The sequence below is a fragment of the Rhipicephalus microplus genome, chromosome 5, assembly GCF_043290135.1.
Source record: "Rhipicephalus microplus isolate Deutch F79 chromosome 5, USDA_Rmic, whole genome shotgun sequence".
In the NCBI taxonomy this organism is placed as follows: domain Eukaryota; kingdom Metazoa; phylum Arthropoda; class Arachnida; order Ixodida; family Ixodidae; genus Rhipicephalus; species Rhipicephalus microplus.
In genome coordinates this window covers 169326395-169343490 of record NC_134704.1, presented here as the reverse complement: position 1 = coordinate 169343490, position 17096 = coordinate 169326395, and the positions used below count along the sequence as shown (strand labels likewise).

Here is a 17096-nt window from a genome sequence, read left to right as displayed (position 1 = left end):
ATAAACATTCTGGAAGAAATCTACAGGAGATCAACTTCTACCATAGTGCTTCATAAAGAAAGCAACAGAATACCAATCAAGAAGGGTGTAAGGCAGGGGGCACAATCTCCCCAATGCTATTTACCGCGTGCTTACAGGAGGTTTTCAGAAGCCTAGAATGGGAACAGTTAGGGATAAGAGTTAATGGAGAATACCTTAGTAACCTACGCTTCGCCGGTGACATTGCATTGCTGAGTAACTAGGAGACGAATTGCAACTCATGATTACGGAGGTACACAGAGAGAGCAGAAAGGTGGGTCTTATAATTAATCTGCAGAAAACGAAAGTAATGTATACCAACTTCGGAAAGGAACAGCGCTTCGAGATAGGTAATAGTGCACTTGAAGTTGTAAAAGTCTATGTCTACTTAGGGCAGGTAATAACCGCAGAGACTAACCACGAGATTGAAGTAAATAGAAGAATAAGAATGGGGTGGAGCACATTCGGCAAGCACTCTCAAATTATGACAGGTAGATTGCCATTATCCCTTAAAAGGAAGGTATATAACAGCTGTATCTTGCCGGTACTTAGCTACGGAGCAGAAACCTGGAGACTCACAAAGAGGGTTCAGCTTAAACTGAGGACGACGCAGCGAGCAATGGAAAGAAAAATGGTAGGTGTAACCTTGAGAGACAAGAAGAGAGCGGAGTGGATTAGGGGACAAACGGGAGTTAAGAATATCATAGTTGAAATAAAGAAGAGGAAATGGACATGGGCCGGGCATGTAGCGCGTAGACAAGATACCCGCTAGTCATTAGGAGTAATAACTGGATTCCCAGAGAAGGAAAGCGGGTTACGGGGAGACAGAAAGTTAGGTGGGCAGATGAAATTAAGAAGTTTGCGGGTATAAATTGGCAGCAGCAAGCACTGGACCGGGTTAACTGGCGGAACATGGGAGAGGCCTTTGTCCTGCAGTGGACGTAGCCAGGCTGATGATGATGATGAGGATGATGTCGCTTCTTTCCTACTTTGTCCACGCCGGAAACGACCAACGCCAGCTCCTGCTGGCCTATTACAACCCATTCCATGGCCCGATACACCATTTGTCGTTGTCGGAATAGACCTCGTCGGGCCACTTCCCGTAACGCTAGCGGGCCACCGCTGGATCGTCACAGCTGTCGACCACCTCACACGATACGCCAGACTGCTCCCTTACGCACTAGCTCTGCATCAGACGTTGCCGCCTTCTTTTTAGAAGCCATTGTGTTGCGTCATGGTGCACCTCACGTGTTGTTGAGTGACCAAGGCAAGGCCTTGCTGTCCACAATTCTCGATGAAATCCTAAAAACTTGTGGCACAGTTCATAGGACCACATCCACTTACTACCCGCAGACAAATGGCCTGACAGAGCGATTCCACCGGACTCTAATCGACATGATATCCATGTACATCGGACCAAACCACGACAACTGGGACAAAATCTTGCCGTTCATAACATTTGCACACAACACCGCTGTTCAACGAACCACCGGGTATTCACCTTTCTTCTTCGTCTATGGTCGTGCGCCGACATTCAACATTGACGCCTCTTTCTTCAATGTAACGACAAAAACGTCCACGACTACGACAGGATATTTCCTTTCCAGGCTCGCTGGGGCACGGCAACGTGCTCCACTCAACACGGAAGCAGTCAACAAGACCACAAGCAACGCTATGACAGCTTCTGTCGAGACGTCGCTTTCCGTCCTGGAGATTAGGTGTTACTTTGGACACCTGTTCGTACTCCAGGATTGTGTGAAAAGTTTCAGTCACGCTTTCTCAGACCTTACGTCATTTCTGAACGGACATCTCCGGTCAATTACCTTGTCACTCCCGTCGAGGGTTCCTCGGACCGTCGTTACCGCGCCTCCGAGATAGTCCACATTTCACGTCTTGAACCCTTTGTTCGCCGTATATTTCCCGCCCAAGTCTCGGCTGGACGGGCCGCTCAAGTGCGCGGGGAAAATAAGTGTGAGCATTGTTTATGTGTCCCATCCATTTTTTCATCTGTACATACTCATCATCACTAGTCAAGCTTAGGTTTTGGGGCACATACTCGAGACAATAAAAAAGAGTCTTGAGGGTACTGCACGCCATCTTACAATATATATTTATATATATATATATATATATTTAAATATATATATATATATTAGGACAATAGCAGCGTTGGACTCTCGATGGCGTTTATTAGGCCGAATCGCTTGATCAACCCTTCGAACGAAGACGAAGTTCTTTGTGATGATGATTACATACAGATGAAGATGAAGGTCAAACGTTGTCAATGTTGCGCTTACCCTTGTAGCGGCGAGAGAAGAGAGACGTGAGACGGCGTCAAAGGCGGCAGACGGGGCCGTGCTGATCTCGCCACTTTATTCCACGCCTGAAGCGGAGCCACGGTGGCTGTCCACGTCCGACGCGCCAGGTGCGTGAGCTCTTTCTAATCCTCGCGCAGCTCGAGCTAGCATCAGCTGCGCGAGAGGCGCGGCGCGGTGATTGAGAAATGATGATGGTGATGATGGCACTACAGGGCTCCCCCCCCCCCTAGCGCTTTGCGCGATTTGAAGGCACATGAAAAAAAAGAAAGATAGTAACAAAAGCTATATACATGAACGACAATCCATAAGGTGTTCATTTGGAAAGTCCAGGTTGTCAACGTTGATGGGCCATCGGTAAGCAGCGGGTCTCTGGCGGGTGACACTGGGAATGGCGCAGCGGACGAGGGTGGCTACGCAGGCACGCTGTTGGAAGGAGCGGGCGAGGGTCGTGATGAAGGGGCACTTTTGTTGATAGCGAGTACCAACGACAAGGCGAAAAATGGTCAAGGGCCGAGAACACACACGGGCCATTTCGGTGCGGTCGATTGTCGCGCGCACTCGGACACTGATGCTTAAAAGATGGACTGTAGCATGAGTGTAGTACGGCCAGTCCAGAAGGTCTAGTGTTACTTCTTTGTTGGAGCTGGTGGAAACGTCGACGGGGAGTGCGGTCAACCCTGGTAGTGTGTTTACCGTGCTGGTACCGTCGCTTCCGGTGGCACATTACCGGCTGCGGCGGCCGCCTGGTTGGCCGAGTAGGGTGCAGATAAGTTGGAAACGGTGCGTTTTGGACCGAAGAAGTGCGACATGGTTTACAGTGATAACGAGCCGGCTCAGAGGGCACTGATAGATTGCTTTTTCCGACCTTTGATGATGTGTAACGCGCAGGCGTATGCCGATGAGTCGTCGCGTTGTTCGAGCTAGAACCGACGTTTGGTGATGCGAGATCGAGCGGCGGGTATTAGGCGTCACAGTTGTCATGGGCCGTCGACGGCGTTGAAATGCTCAAGCGCGCGTACGTAGTGGTAGGCGGATGGTTTAACTGCGCATCTGTTGGGGCATGCACGGTGTGCTCCACCTATGGTGAGCCAGGCGTGCGGCCCTCGGGATTTCCTGACATGGTCATAGCATCATGCATGTTCAGCCGTGTATGCTCAGGGGCTTGAACTTCTGTAGGACACATCGAGGATGATGTTAGTAGGTGCTGGCAGTCCACGAGGTTTTGAGCAGGAGGCACCGGTGTGCAGGGGAAACTGATGGCATGAAGTATCACAGCGGGCTCTGGGTCCATAGTGTGAGCGGTGTCGCGGGCCTCCACAGGTGCCGGGACAGGCGGGGAGTCTGCAGGAAGGTCAGCTGGCCCAGCTGAGGTCGTCGAATTGCCCGGGACAGACAGTTCAGCCGACCAAGTCTCTGCAGCGAATGCGACGGTGCACGGAGCAGCGGCCGGTGTCGAATATGTGTGGCCAGTTGCCGGCAGGGGAATGGTCTGGACTGGCTGTGGGGTGAGAGACGTCCTCGAAGGTGATGAGCCAGGTGCAGTTGTGTCATTTTTGGGAGGAGGAGCATGTTTAAGGCCGTAAAACTTGAGCACGGCATCTCGCAAGTGATCGTACGGGCGAAGGCTCCAGGAGAAGTATGTGAGGTGATGTTTGAGGTCATGTGAAAGATGGTATTCCAATACCTCGTACATGAGCTCTTGGATCCAGATGCCGTTGTGATACAAGGGTTCCGCAAACCCCTCGAACCACGACTCTAGGCGAGAGGTCCGGAACGGGGGCAGTGGCGGGTCGAATTGAGGCTGCCATGTTTGTGCTGACTGGAACATGGCCGCGTAGCTCGGTGGCGAAAGGTCACCTGCGCCAGACTCCGATGTGGGCGGCAAGGTGGTCGTCATGGAGTCTGGTGGGGCCACGGTGTCGCGTGCCGTCGCTTTCGTGGAAAACATGGAGGTAGCAAGCATGCCAGAAGGACCATCGGCCGAGGACTGCGAAAAAACGCACTTCGTGGTGGACAGGTTGTCGGCAGCAGGAACGACTTCAAGAACCTCGTCGGATATGTGACCGGGTGCGAGACTCACTGCGCTAGTGGCCGGACCCAAGGTGGAGGGAGACGTTGTCGGGGAAGTTAATTTGCGGTCAGATGAGAGCTTCGGGCCAGAGGGTCCAGCACGCTGCGACGCAGGAAAAACCTGAGAGTCACGGGTAAACGGCAGCGGGTGGTAGGTGAGGCCATAGCTGGCAAGCACCGCAGAGCAGAGGTCATCATAAGGCTGCTGGCTGGAGGTTGAAGTGGCAGAGAGATGACGCAACTCTACCGGAAGGGCGTCATGAAGAATGGCGTGCATCAGTGGCTGGTCCGTGACGCCATTCAACGCAAGAACGGCGTCGAGCTGCATGAACCATACCTTGGGGTAGGTAGATTGGAACGGCGGCACTGGCGGGTAGAGTTGCGGGAACATGGCAGCGGGCCGCTCGGCGAAGGGCGTGTTCTCCGGGTCACCATTGTAGCGGCGAGAGAAGAGAGACGTGAGACGGCATCGAAGGCGGCAGACGGGGCCGTGCTGATCTCGCCACTTTATTCCACGCCTGAAGTGGAGCCACGGTGGCTGTCCACGTTCGACGCGCCAGGTGCGTGAGCTCGTTCTAATCCTCGCGCAGCTCGAGCTAGCATCAGCTGCGCGAGAGGCGCGCGCGGTGATTGAGAAATGATGATGGTGATGATGGCACTACACACTAATTTCCCCCTCGCGCGAAAGCGGGCACTTAGGCCGCTGTTCATGACGGTGGTGTACGGTGCACGAATGGTTTTAAGCGCGACACGTGAACAACCTCCATACTACGAAAACGGCCATCGGAAGGCATGGCAACAGGGGTTACTCGATAGTTAACAGGAGACGTCTGCTCGACTATAGCGTAGGGGCCGATGAAACGTGAGTTAAATTTATCAAACTGGCCGGGAATCCGCGTTGGGGTCCACAACAAAACTTCGTCTCCAGTATTGAAGTGAAGTACGCGGTGGACGCCATCGTAGTGACTCTCCGCTCTTGTTGGCTTGTCTGTGTATTGAGGTGGGCGCGTCGGCGACAATCGGCCAGGCGAGAGATCAAGTGCTCCCTCAATGACGATGACGAGTTCACAGGGACGTCAAAAAAGGAGATATGGAGCGGAGGTGTTGGTTGATGGCCATAGACGAGAAGGAATGCGGAATAGCCTGTGGTGCGCTGCGTAGCGGCATTGTACGCAAAAGTCATGAATGACAGGATCATATCCCAGTTGGTGTGGTCGGCTTTGATGTACATTAATATCAGATCAGTCAAAGCTCGTTGGACGCGCTCTGTGAGGTCGTTAGTCTGGGGATGGTACCCGGAAGTCGTCTTTTGAATTGTATTACATGCGTGGAGAACGTGTTCGATTAGTTTCGAGAGAAACGCCTTGCCGCGGTCTCTCAAAAGAAAGCGTGGCGCACCATGTCTCAGAAATATTGCCTCCAGAAAAAATGCGGCAATGTCCTCTGCCGATTCCGAAGGAAGTGCAGCAGTTTCAGCGTACCTTGTAAAGTGGTCAACTGCTGTGACAATACAACGCTTGCCGCTAGCTGATATTGGTAGCGGTCCATAGAGGTCAATGCCAATGACATCTAAGAGAGTGTCAGGACACGGAAGAGGTTGTAGAAGACCAGCCGGGGAGGAAGCGGGTCGCTTGCGGCGTTTGCATTGCGAGCATGACGCAACATATTGCGCTACGCAGTGGGAAAGGCCAAGTCAGGCAAAAAGACTGCGGATGCGTTCATAGGTTTTTTGAAAACCAAGATGACCAGCCTTGGAGTTGTCGTGAAACGCCTCCAAAATCTGCACCTTTGGGGAACGAGGAGCAACAGGAACCCAGCGCTGTCCTTCGGGGTGGAAGACAAAGCAGTAAATGATTGAGTTTTCAGTCTTGAAGTTCCGCAGCTGTCGATAGGCGCGGGCGTTGGGAGGACGAGACGAGCCTTGAAGGCGCTGCATTATAGATCGACAGTAAGTGTCGCTGCGTTAGTGGAATGCAAGCGCCTCGTTGCCGAAGGTAGAAAGAAAATTGACAGCGGCGAGTGAATGAACTGACGGAGACACTTTGATGGGTTCACTCACAGTTAGCGACAGGCCAGGAGTGCCTGATGAGGATTGTAAAGGACAGCGGCTAAGGGCATCGGCATCGTTGTGTTTCTTTCCGGATTCGTAGATAACGTCAAACTCGTATTCTTGGAGACGAAGTATCAGCGACCGAGACGTACAGACAAATTCTTCAACGTCGACAACCAGCACAAAGCGTGGTGGTTTGTGACGACGGTAAAGTGGCGGCCATGAAGATATGGTCGAAACTTCTGGATTGCCCAGACAACGGCAAGACACTCCTGCTTGGTGATAGTGCAGTTTTTCTCTGCTGCTGTGAGGGTGCGACTAGCGTAAGCGATCACACGTTCATCATAACGCTCTGTTCGTTGCAAAAGTACAGCGCCGAGTCCGTGTCCGCTGGCATCAGTATGGAGGACAGTGGGTGTGGTGTTATCGAAATGACAAAGCACTGGCTCACACGTGAGGGCACATTTCATGGTGTCAAAAGCCATTTGGCATTCGTCCGACCATACATATGACGCTCCCGAAGAAAGGAGTTGGTGAAGTGGCGCAGCAATGGCGAAGTCTCGTATAAAGCGCCGGAAGTACGATGCAAGACCAAGAAAGCTTAGGAGCTCTTTGACGCGTTGAGGCACCGGGAAGTGAAGAACGGCGGTAATCTTGTCGGGATCAGGCCGGATTCCATCTTTGCTGACGAGATGTCCGAGTACTTTAATACTTTTGCTAGCAAAGTGGCACTTCTTTTTGTTGAACTGAAGGCCAGCAGCTGTGAGACACGTCAAAACTTCATCTAAGCCCTGCAAGTGCTGTTCGAATGTTGAAGAAAATATGACGATGTCGTCAATGTAACATAAGCATGTTTACCACTCAAGGCCCCACAATACAGTGTCTATCAGTCGTTCAAACGTTGCTGGCCCATTGCAGAGGCCGAAAGGCATGACGTTAAATTCGTAAAGTCCGTCGGGTGTGGCAAAGGCAGTTTTTCCTTGTCATCCTCGTGCATTGAAATTTGCCAATAACTGAAGGGCAGGTCAAGGCCCGAAAAATATTCCGCTCCTTGTAAGAATTTAAGGCATCATCAATGCGAGGCAAGGGATATACGTCTTTTCTGGTTACTTTGTTTAATGCGTGGTAGTCAACGCAGAATCACACCGAACCATCTTTTTTTTGTACGAGAACGACAGGTGACGACCAAGGGCTTAAGGAGGGGCGGATGATGTTTTGCTTGAGAATATCAGCAACCTGCTTGTCGATGATCTCGTGTTCGCTGGAAGAAACATGGTATGGTTGACGACGGACAATAAAGTTCTGTCGGTGTGTATGCGATGAGCTACCGCAGAAGTCTGGCTTAGAGCAGTGGAATGTACGTCGAAAAAAAAGTTATGCTATGACAACAACGCCAGTAGTTCGTCTGCTTGCGGGGGAGTGAGATCCGTGCTGATGGAATTGACGAGAGCCGTAGTAGGCGGAGCATCTGTTGGTATTGAAAGTGATTCCACCAGACTGGTATCCGGAGCCACTACAGAGATAGGTTGTGTGTTCACGCTGAAAACTACAACAGTGCTCTTGGTCAGCAGAATCGGCTCATTGGTGATAATCAGTACTGCGAGAAATGCGGTGCCGTTGGAGAAGCGGACAAGACTCGATGAAAGTGGAATCCTTCTGGATAGACAACGGGCTGATGGACTGACTAGGACGTCACCGTGGTCAATGGAGTCAGACATAACCATGATAACGTGCTCGTGGTTAGGTGGCACAAGGAAGTCATTGGCTGTTCGAGCCGGTCACGTGACGATTTCGGAGAAATATCATCCGCCTCTCGCATATGTATGAGTCGTTGTCGACAGGAGATGGAAGCAACAGCATCAGAAAGAGAGTCCCATCCTAATATAAGCATATAAACACAAGAAGCCAGCACGGCAAACTGAATATGATGCCGGATCCCATCAATGAAAACTCTAAAGGTGCACTGTGCTGATGACCGTATCTGCGAGTTATTTGCGCTACGTAAGAAAGGGCCAGTATAAGATGTGGTAACCTCACGTAGAGGAGTACACAAATCCGCATGAATAACAGAAATAGCAGCCCCCGTGCCCACCGATGCCTGAACTGGCGCACCTTCCGCATACACTAATACCAAGTTGACTGGGCCCTCTGGAGGTTTTGGTGTTTGTTCGAGCGATGCTGCTTTCTCTCCAAAAACTGCACCATCTAGTTTTCCGAGTGGTAGTCAGAAGTAGGTACAGCCGGTCTCAGAGAAGATGCTGAGCGTCACAGAGGTGAAGGGGACTGGCGGCGTCCGCAATAACACGGGCGAGGTGCGCCGAGTGGAGAAGTCGGAGAGAAGAACGTGTCGTAGGGCGTCGCTGGTACTGGTTCGGAGATGGCTCCGAATCCCTTTCGTAAACATCGCAGCCACGGCATTCGTCCTGTTGACGCTAGTGGCAAAATCGTGAAATATGTCCCCGATTGCCACAATAGTAACATATTCGGCGAGGCGAGTGCCAGGGGGGCATAGTGTGCTAAAGCTGTCACAGGCGCTGGTACTGGCGCTGGGACAGGTGAGTGTGGTGCAAATGCTGCTACGTTGGACTGCTCAGGAACGTGATGCGCTTACTGAACCAAGGCAGATGGCATGGCAGCGACTTGCGCATACGTCATGGGTGATGTTGGGGGCGCCGTAGTGTTTGATGGGAGAGCGCCAGTCATGGATGAGAGCTCCTTTTTGATGACGTCGCGCATACCAGCCAATTGAGAGTGAGGCCGAGAGGCGGGTGCACATGAAAACCCTTGCACTTGAAGTTCCTCGCGAATCAGAGTGCGAATCAGCGTGCGCAAGTCCGCATCCGAGGATGGCCGCTGTCACTGGAGTCTGGGTAGTCTGGGTGCAATCGAATGGCTTGGATTTGATCAAGATGCTGGCATATCGTGATGACGTCCTCAACGATGGTGGGATTTTAACAGCCAGAGCGTTAAACGCCACATGGCCTAGCCCTTTGATGATGTGGCAAACACGACCAGCTTCTGTCATCGCCGAGTTCACGTGGTCGCAAAGGGCAAGGACGTCTTCAATGTACGAAGTGTACGTCTCCTCGGGATGTTGGTCACGTCCATTGAGCTTTTGTTTCGACACTTCGGAATGGTTGTTCGCTTTAACAAAATCCTACGGACTTGTTGAGCAAAAGTAGGCCAATCCGAGAAGCTGCTCTCATGGTTAAGATGGGTGGGTCACGCTGCCGGGCGTTGACGATCCACGAAGGAATGGTTTGTTGGACAGGGATGCTGGATGTTCCGGGCAGCGGTTCTTGAGCCATGACAGCGGATGGGTGAAGCAAGCGGTGACTCGAACGAAGCTCCAGGGGAACGTGACGTCGGAGAGGACTTGGGGATTGAAGCAGCCTCCACCACACTGTAAGACAGTAGCAGCGTTGGAGTCTCGACGGCATTTATTAGGCCGAATTGCCTGATCAACCCTTCGAACGAAGACGACGTTCTTCGTGATGACGATTATATACAGATGATAAAGATGAAGGTCAAACGTTGTCAGTATTGTGCTTACAATATATATATATATATATATATATATATATATATTGCCGAGATGAGTGGAGAGGGGAAGTGGAGGGAAGAGTGGAAGGGGGCACCCGAGGGGCGTCCACTGTATATTATTTTTCCCTTCTTCTCTTTTTCCTTCTTTTTCTTTCCTTTTTATTTTTTTCTTTTATTCTTTTTTTTCTTTTTTTCTTCTCTGTCTTTTTTTTCTCTTTCCTTGTCCTCCGATTTGAGATTGTATAAGCTGAGCACCAACAAACTGTATCTTTAATCCTGATGAATGCCAGACTCTAGGCCGAAACGTTGAAATAAACCACGGTGTGACCGCTCACGCAGGATATACTGGACTATATGTATATTTATATATATATATATATATATATATATATATATATGACGCCATGATGAATTGGAGACGTGGCGCGGCTCATACTCCATGTTTATTCTATTCTGCACTTCTTCCTCATGTACTTCTCCTAACCATCGCTTCATACGTCACACGATTCCCCCTCCCCCCGAAATAAGGCATGGATTACGAACAACAAAAAGTTAACAAGTAGAGGTTAAAAAGTTACAAATGTCCAAAATTCACAATTGGTTCTATGCTCCAGGGGAGTTCCGTAAACTTTCAAAGACTTCAAGGGAAAGTGCAGCAGTCCGGTTAACGCAGGAGTTCTGGTGGGCGAGGCTGGTGGTTGCGTCCTGAATAACACAAAAACGCTTTGAACATGGAAACAGATGGAAATACAGCTGGTATTCTTGCAAAGAACGAACGAGGTTGGAACGCTTTTCAGGATTGAATGTTTCGTAGGCGTCGCATTTTTTGTCGTGGGTCATACAAACGTCGTGCATGCAATTTTCGCGCCCGTTGATCGTGGCTGATTAGGCGCTGCTTGTGTTTCTTCAGAGCACAAGCGGTCGTTTTGTGGCTTTTTGGGAGTATTCTGTGGTGATGACGCAGATGTTCAGTCCGAAGGCGCAATCTTGAACGCTGGTGCAAAAAAATGTCTTGGCTTTTCTTTCTGCGAAGATAGCTCAGATGCGGAATCAGTCTTTTCTTTAGTGCATGTTGATCATGACACTTTTCAGGCTGCAAGTATCCTTGCGATGTAGTTTTAGTTGTTCGTTGCTGATGTGGGTGTGGGCGTTTTAGCTGTTGGGGTTCCTCTTGTTGCTTTTGTTGGCATTGCTGATGTTGCACTGTCTGACGAGGTGGACTTCCTTTGAAACCATGAGCCCGCTTTTCTTTGTAGGTTGACGTGACCAGCAAATAGTTGATACTGGTTAGGGTGTCGCGATTTGAGTCAGGCAATGTAGATAGAGCGCCAGAATTGGCAGAAAAATCTCCTGAGGCTGTTGCAACGCCATTCTTGATTGGCGTTCCTGGCACAGGGCAGAGCTCCGGAGTTGATCCTTCCGAGCCTCCTGTGTTGGTTGGGCTCTCGGGTGGCTGTGAACTCGACGGTGACGCTGCGAGAGGCTTGGTTTGGTCAGATTTTACTTGGGGCTGTTTCTCTGTGTCCGACTCTTTGGAGGTGAGCTGTTTTGACGCATGAATGTGGACGGTTGGCCCTGGACTTGGCTGAGTATATTCGGAGTTCCGAAGCTCTATCCCGACCGTAGTGGGCATGTGAGACGCGAGGTAGGCGTTGTGAGCGACGAAAGAGCGAAGTGATGTAAAAGCAAGACTTTCACTCTTCGAGTAGTTATGACAATGTTCGGTATTTTCTTCATGCGTCAGCTGGTCTACCATGAGCAAGGCGTTCTTATAAGGCAAGTGGTGAACGCGAGGAGCGCTTGAAGAACCGCGTGATGAAAACCCAGGTGGTGGACCACGTATGCCAGACGAAGAGTGAACGGCATCAGGTGGTTGGGCAACGTCTGGGGTCATATGCTGAAGCGATTTCGTGCAGAAGGGAGGCGCGCTTGATGGCTGTGTTTTTCCCAAAATAAGCGTTCTCGTCTGCCACTGAACTCGTGTCCCACTTCGTCTTTTGTCAGAGGTCGAATCTTGTTGTGCGTTCGAATGGTTAAAGACTGCCTGTAAAATTGACGACTGACTGCAGTTGTCTGTGGATGGTGGGTTACAAGCAAGTCTTCGTCGTAGTCGTCATCGTATTTTTGAAACCAAACGATCATTTCTTGTTTTATCTTTTGCCAAGACTCATCGTTGTCGAATATGTGGGTGAGGTAAAATTTAAATGCCTCACCGGTGACGTAGTCGCTGAAGTTCGTAACCATTTCCCGTTCCGACCAAGATGCGGCGGTAGCGTGGAACTCGAACAGGTCGAACCAGTCCTGTACAGGTCCATCGTCCGCTGCTCCGGTGTACTTGGGGATGGAAAGGTCGGTCGATGATTCTGTCATGGTGCTGGTCTCTGTGTGCGGCTAGAAGATGATTCCGTAGTCGATGTATGGTCAGGGCGTCTTGTGTAGAACTGCGTCGATGATGAGACACTGATGAAGTGGCTGGGAGGTCTTCATCCCGCTGACTCGTGTGACGCTAGATGTGGGAGACGTGGCCTGGCTCATACTCAATGTTTATTCCATTCTGCACTTCTTCTTCCTCATCTACTTCTCCTAACCATCGCTTCATACGTCATATATATATATATATATATATATATATATATATATATATATATATATATATATATATATATATATATATTGCTGCGTTAAATATGCAGCACCAAGAGGACGACAAAGAGCACGCGCAGCGAGAGAGAAAGATGAGGTTCTGATCGGATCAGTTTGCCAGTGTTCTAGTACAATAAAGTGAGTTGTCCGGTATTCAAATGCTCCTGTTTTTGCATTGTGATCCTGGTGCAGGTACTGGGTACCTGTCCAGGACGCCTGACAACAGCCCCGCATCTAGTCTAGAAAGACTTCCACGCATCGACGGCCCCGTTCACCACAGCAGCCGCCGCCTGTTAGGCCTCAGCCCGAAGTTCGGTTCATTGCCGGAAAGCGTGACCGCGCCAGAAAGTATGACTGCGTCTGAAAGCACTAGTCCCAACATGTCCAGCCCAAGCACGACACAGGCGACTGTTTCGGACACACGACTTCCGGTTGACTTCCACGGACACACATAGGAGGACGCCCATGACTGGCTCGAGGAATTTGAGTACACAGTGAATGTTAACGGGTGGAACACCACACAGAAGTTGGGCTACGTGTATTTTCCGCTTGAAGACGGAGCCCGAACATGGTTTAAGAATTGAGTGTGGTCGTCATAGGACGAGTTCCGGCAGAAGATCCTTGATACGTTCGCGAGCACTGAAAGACGAGAAATTGTACAGCGTCTCCTCGAGTCACGGATTCAAAAACCACATGAATCCGTTATGATGTTTGTTGAGGGCATGTCGCGGCTGTTTCGTCGAGCAGATCCCAATATGCCCGAAGCCAAAAAAGGTTAGACACCTCATGTGGGGCGATTAGGAGCAGCTGTTCGCTGGTCTCGTACGAAACCCACCTACAAGTGTTGATGAATTCTCCAAGGAGGTGACATCCATAGAACACGCACTGCATCTACGCTACCAGCGGTATGACCACCCCACCCACAGTGCACCGATCAGCGCGGAAGCTACGACCCCAGCAATGACACCCGACGAAGGTTCTTTGCGCCAATCGTGCAAGAAGAGGTCAAGAAGCTTCTCGCTAAACAGAATAACTGCGCAATTGCCTCAGTAACAGAAGTTGTTCTCCAGGAGATCAGGCAAGCGCTCTCGCTTGCTGTGTCGAGCACGAGCACCCCCAGGGCAAACTATGCAGACATAGTCCGCCGACAGCCAGTGAACGTGCCGACCGCGCATCAGTACCACAAGCAACATACGGCGACAGTGCCTTGTACTGCAGAGAAACTTCGATGACGAGGTGGCCACCACTTCGCAAAACTGATATCTGGCGTACCCCTGACCCTAGGCCCCTGTGCTTTCATTGTGGGGAAGCAGACCACATCGCTCGGTATTGCCCGGATCGCGTCGCAAGGTACCAAGTGTTTCTTTCCACTATACCTCGGCGCCATTTCAACGAAACACCTGACGTAGACCCAAGTGTCATGACCCCACGGGAAGTTTTTCCTGGGTTTCGGTCACGCTCGCCCTCTCCTGAGCGTTATTTTCCATCCTCTAGACGGAGCACCACTGACATGCCAAGAGGGAGATTTCCTAGTCTACGCCGGGGAAACTAAAAGCAGCGACTTGAGGGTAGAAGGTTGCGCATAGCCGAAGTGCTGACAATCCCGCAATACTGCCGAAGGAAGAGAGACACATTTTCAATGAATAGACAAAATATGGGGTTTCAATTATGTTGCAATTGCGATTGACGGACATAACGTCATGGCATTGGTCGACACTGGCGTTGACTTCTAAATAATTATTGAGAGTCTGGCAGACAAGCTCAGCAAGGTTAGAATGGAATGAACAGGACTGCAGGATAGAGGAGCTGGAGGGCAGCTACTCACACCTACCGGAAAGTGCACCGCAAGAATGAAGATAGGGGATGCATCCTTCGTCGCAACTTTCGTTATTCATTTCGAGTGCTGCAAACAGGCAATCCTAGAGATGAATTTCTTGCGTGAATGTGGTACCATCATCAATATACCAGACGTTGTACTGACCTTTTCAGCGAATCAAAGCGCAGCGCTACACCGAAAATCCCTGTGAGTCATTGACGATGTCACCGTACCTCCGTTATCGTGCCGCCTTGTTTCGGTCACGTGCAGCACGCAGCATATTGGTGAAGGAATCGCTGAACAAGTATTGACGCTTCTACTCTCGCGCGGTGTTGCAATTACCAGAAGTATCGTCAATGTTGTGTGCGGTGAAGCGGAGGTTCTGTTGACGAATTTTAATAACGAGCGACGACACATTACACAAGGCAATACAGTTACCTACTTCGACGAAATCACCAAAATCCGCGAGTGCTGTGTAGCGCAACAGGCCGAACCGCAAGTCATGTCAGCTCCACCACCTATCGACGTAAGCACGAATTTATAACCAGCGCAGAGACAGCGTCTAGTAGGTCTTCTTCGCCAGTTCAAAGACTGTTTTTCATCGACCTCGAGGGTTAGTCAAACGCCCCTGACGAAGCACCGGATATTAACGGGGGAGACGGCAAGGCCAATATGACAGAACCCATACCGCGTAGCACCGAAAGACCGTGAAGCAAATCAAGAACTAGTGAAGAAAATGCTCGATGATGACGTCATCCAGCCGTCAAGAAACTCTTGGGCATCACCGGTGGTGCTGGTTAAAAAAAAAGACGGAAGCTTGCAAATTCGTGTCGACTACCGCAAGCTAAACCATGTGACAAAGAAAGACGTGTACCCATTACCACGCATCGATGATTCACTCGACAGGCTGAGGTATGCACGCTACTTCTCGTCAATAAACCTTAAAAGTGGGTATTGGCAAATTGAGCTCGACGAGTGAGATAGAAAAAAACGGCTTTTGTAACGACTGACAGACTTTATGAATTTAAAGTCTTGCCCTTCGGATTGTGCTCAGGCCCGCAACATTTCAGAGACTAATGGATGCCGTTCTGCCAGGCCTTAAGTGGCAGACATGTCTTGTCTATCTGGACGACGTCATTGTTTCTTCAAAAACATTTGAGGAACACCTGAGGAGGCTGCTATTGGTATTCAGGGCAATAAAGTCCGCCGGCCTGACACTGAAACTCGAGAAGTGTCATTTCGGTTTCAAGGAGCTCCAATTTTTAGGCCATGTGGTGAGCCATGAAGGTGTTTGACCTGATGCCAATAAGATTGCGGCCGTCAGAAAATTTCCGGTACCAAGAGATAAGAAAGCAGTCAGGCATTTCCTTAGCCTATGCGCATACTACCGAACGTTTATGGCCAATTTATTCCACATAGCCTCGCCATTAACACAACTTTTAAAGTCGTTAACAAGACGTTTTGTTCACATGGGGCGATCATCAACAAGCGGCAATTAACGATCTCGGACAATGCCTGAAACCTCCACCTGTTCTTGCTTATTTTGATGAGGATGCTCCTACCATGGTCCACACAGATGCCAAAAACAAGGGTTTAGGCGCTGTACTCGTCCAGTGGCAAGACTCAGCCAAGCGTGTGATCGCATATGCTAGTAGTATGCTTTCCCGAGCCAAGTCTAACTACTTCACAACGAAAAAAGAGTGTCTTGCTGTCGTATGGGTGGTTATGAAGTTTTGTCCATACCTCTATGGTTGTTTCTTTCAAGTAGTCAGCGACCATCATTCCCTCTGCTGGCTGACCAACTTGAAAAACCTGTCTGGTTGGCTCGCACAGTGGAGCTTACGCCTTCTAGAGTTTGATATGATGGTCGTGTATATGTTCAGACGGCAGCACACTGACGCCAATTGCTCATCAAAGTCACCGATAAAGCGCGACGATGACACAGAAGATAATAACATGTCGTTTGTTGAAGTCGTCGATACCACTACGATTTCGTACGAGCAGAAGGAAGACAGCGAGTTTCTTCACCTTATTGAATTTTTGAATGGCCGGAGACAATCGTTCTCAGAATATTTGCAAGGAGCCTGCCTTCATTCTGCTTACGTAGTGGTGTTCCCTATAAGAACAACTTTTCTCCCAGAAGAAGCACCCACCTACTTGTCGTTCCGACGTTCACCCGTAAGGAGATACTTTGTGCTTGCCACGATGAGCCAACGTTCAGTCATCTCGGATAAACACGCACATTAACCAGAATCCAACAGAAATAAAACTGGTCAAGACTTCCAGCTATTGTGAAACACTACGTTCGCATATGCCTCGATTGCCAACGACGAAAATCATCGCCGTTAATACCAGCTGGACTATTACAACCAATTCGAGTGCCCACGGTACCTTTCGCCCAAATCGGAAGGAATATCCTCGGACCATATCCGACTTCCCATGCTGGCAACAAGAGGGTAATAATCGCTACTGATTATCTTACGCGCTACGCGGAAGTAAAGGATTTGTCAAGTGGCACCGCTGTTAAAGCCACACAATCCTTCATAAAAAATATCGTCCTGAGGCACAGTGCTCTGACAATCGTAATTACGGATCGAGGTACCGCTTTCACGGCCGCGTTCCTGAAGACAGTACTTGA

At 50.1% G+C, this 17096-nt stretch overlaps 1 protein-coding gene across 1 annotated transcript in view; it reads right to left on the bottom strand.

Moving 5' to 3' along the window:
- LOC142817597 (uncharacterized) overlaps nucleotides 1–4233 on the bottom strand; it is a 107918-nt gene extending 103685 nt beyond the window's left edge. The window contains 1 exon segment of the mRNA XM_075894654.1: nucleotides 3811–4233. Coding sequence (XP_075750769.1) covers nucleotides 3811–4233 — 423 coding nt within the window.
- Between the last annotated feature and the right edge of the window lie 12863 nt (nucleotides 4234–17096).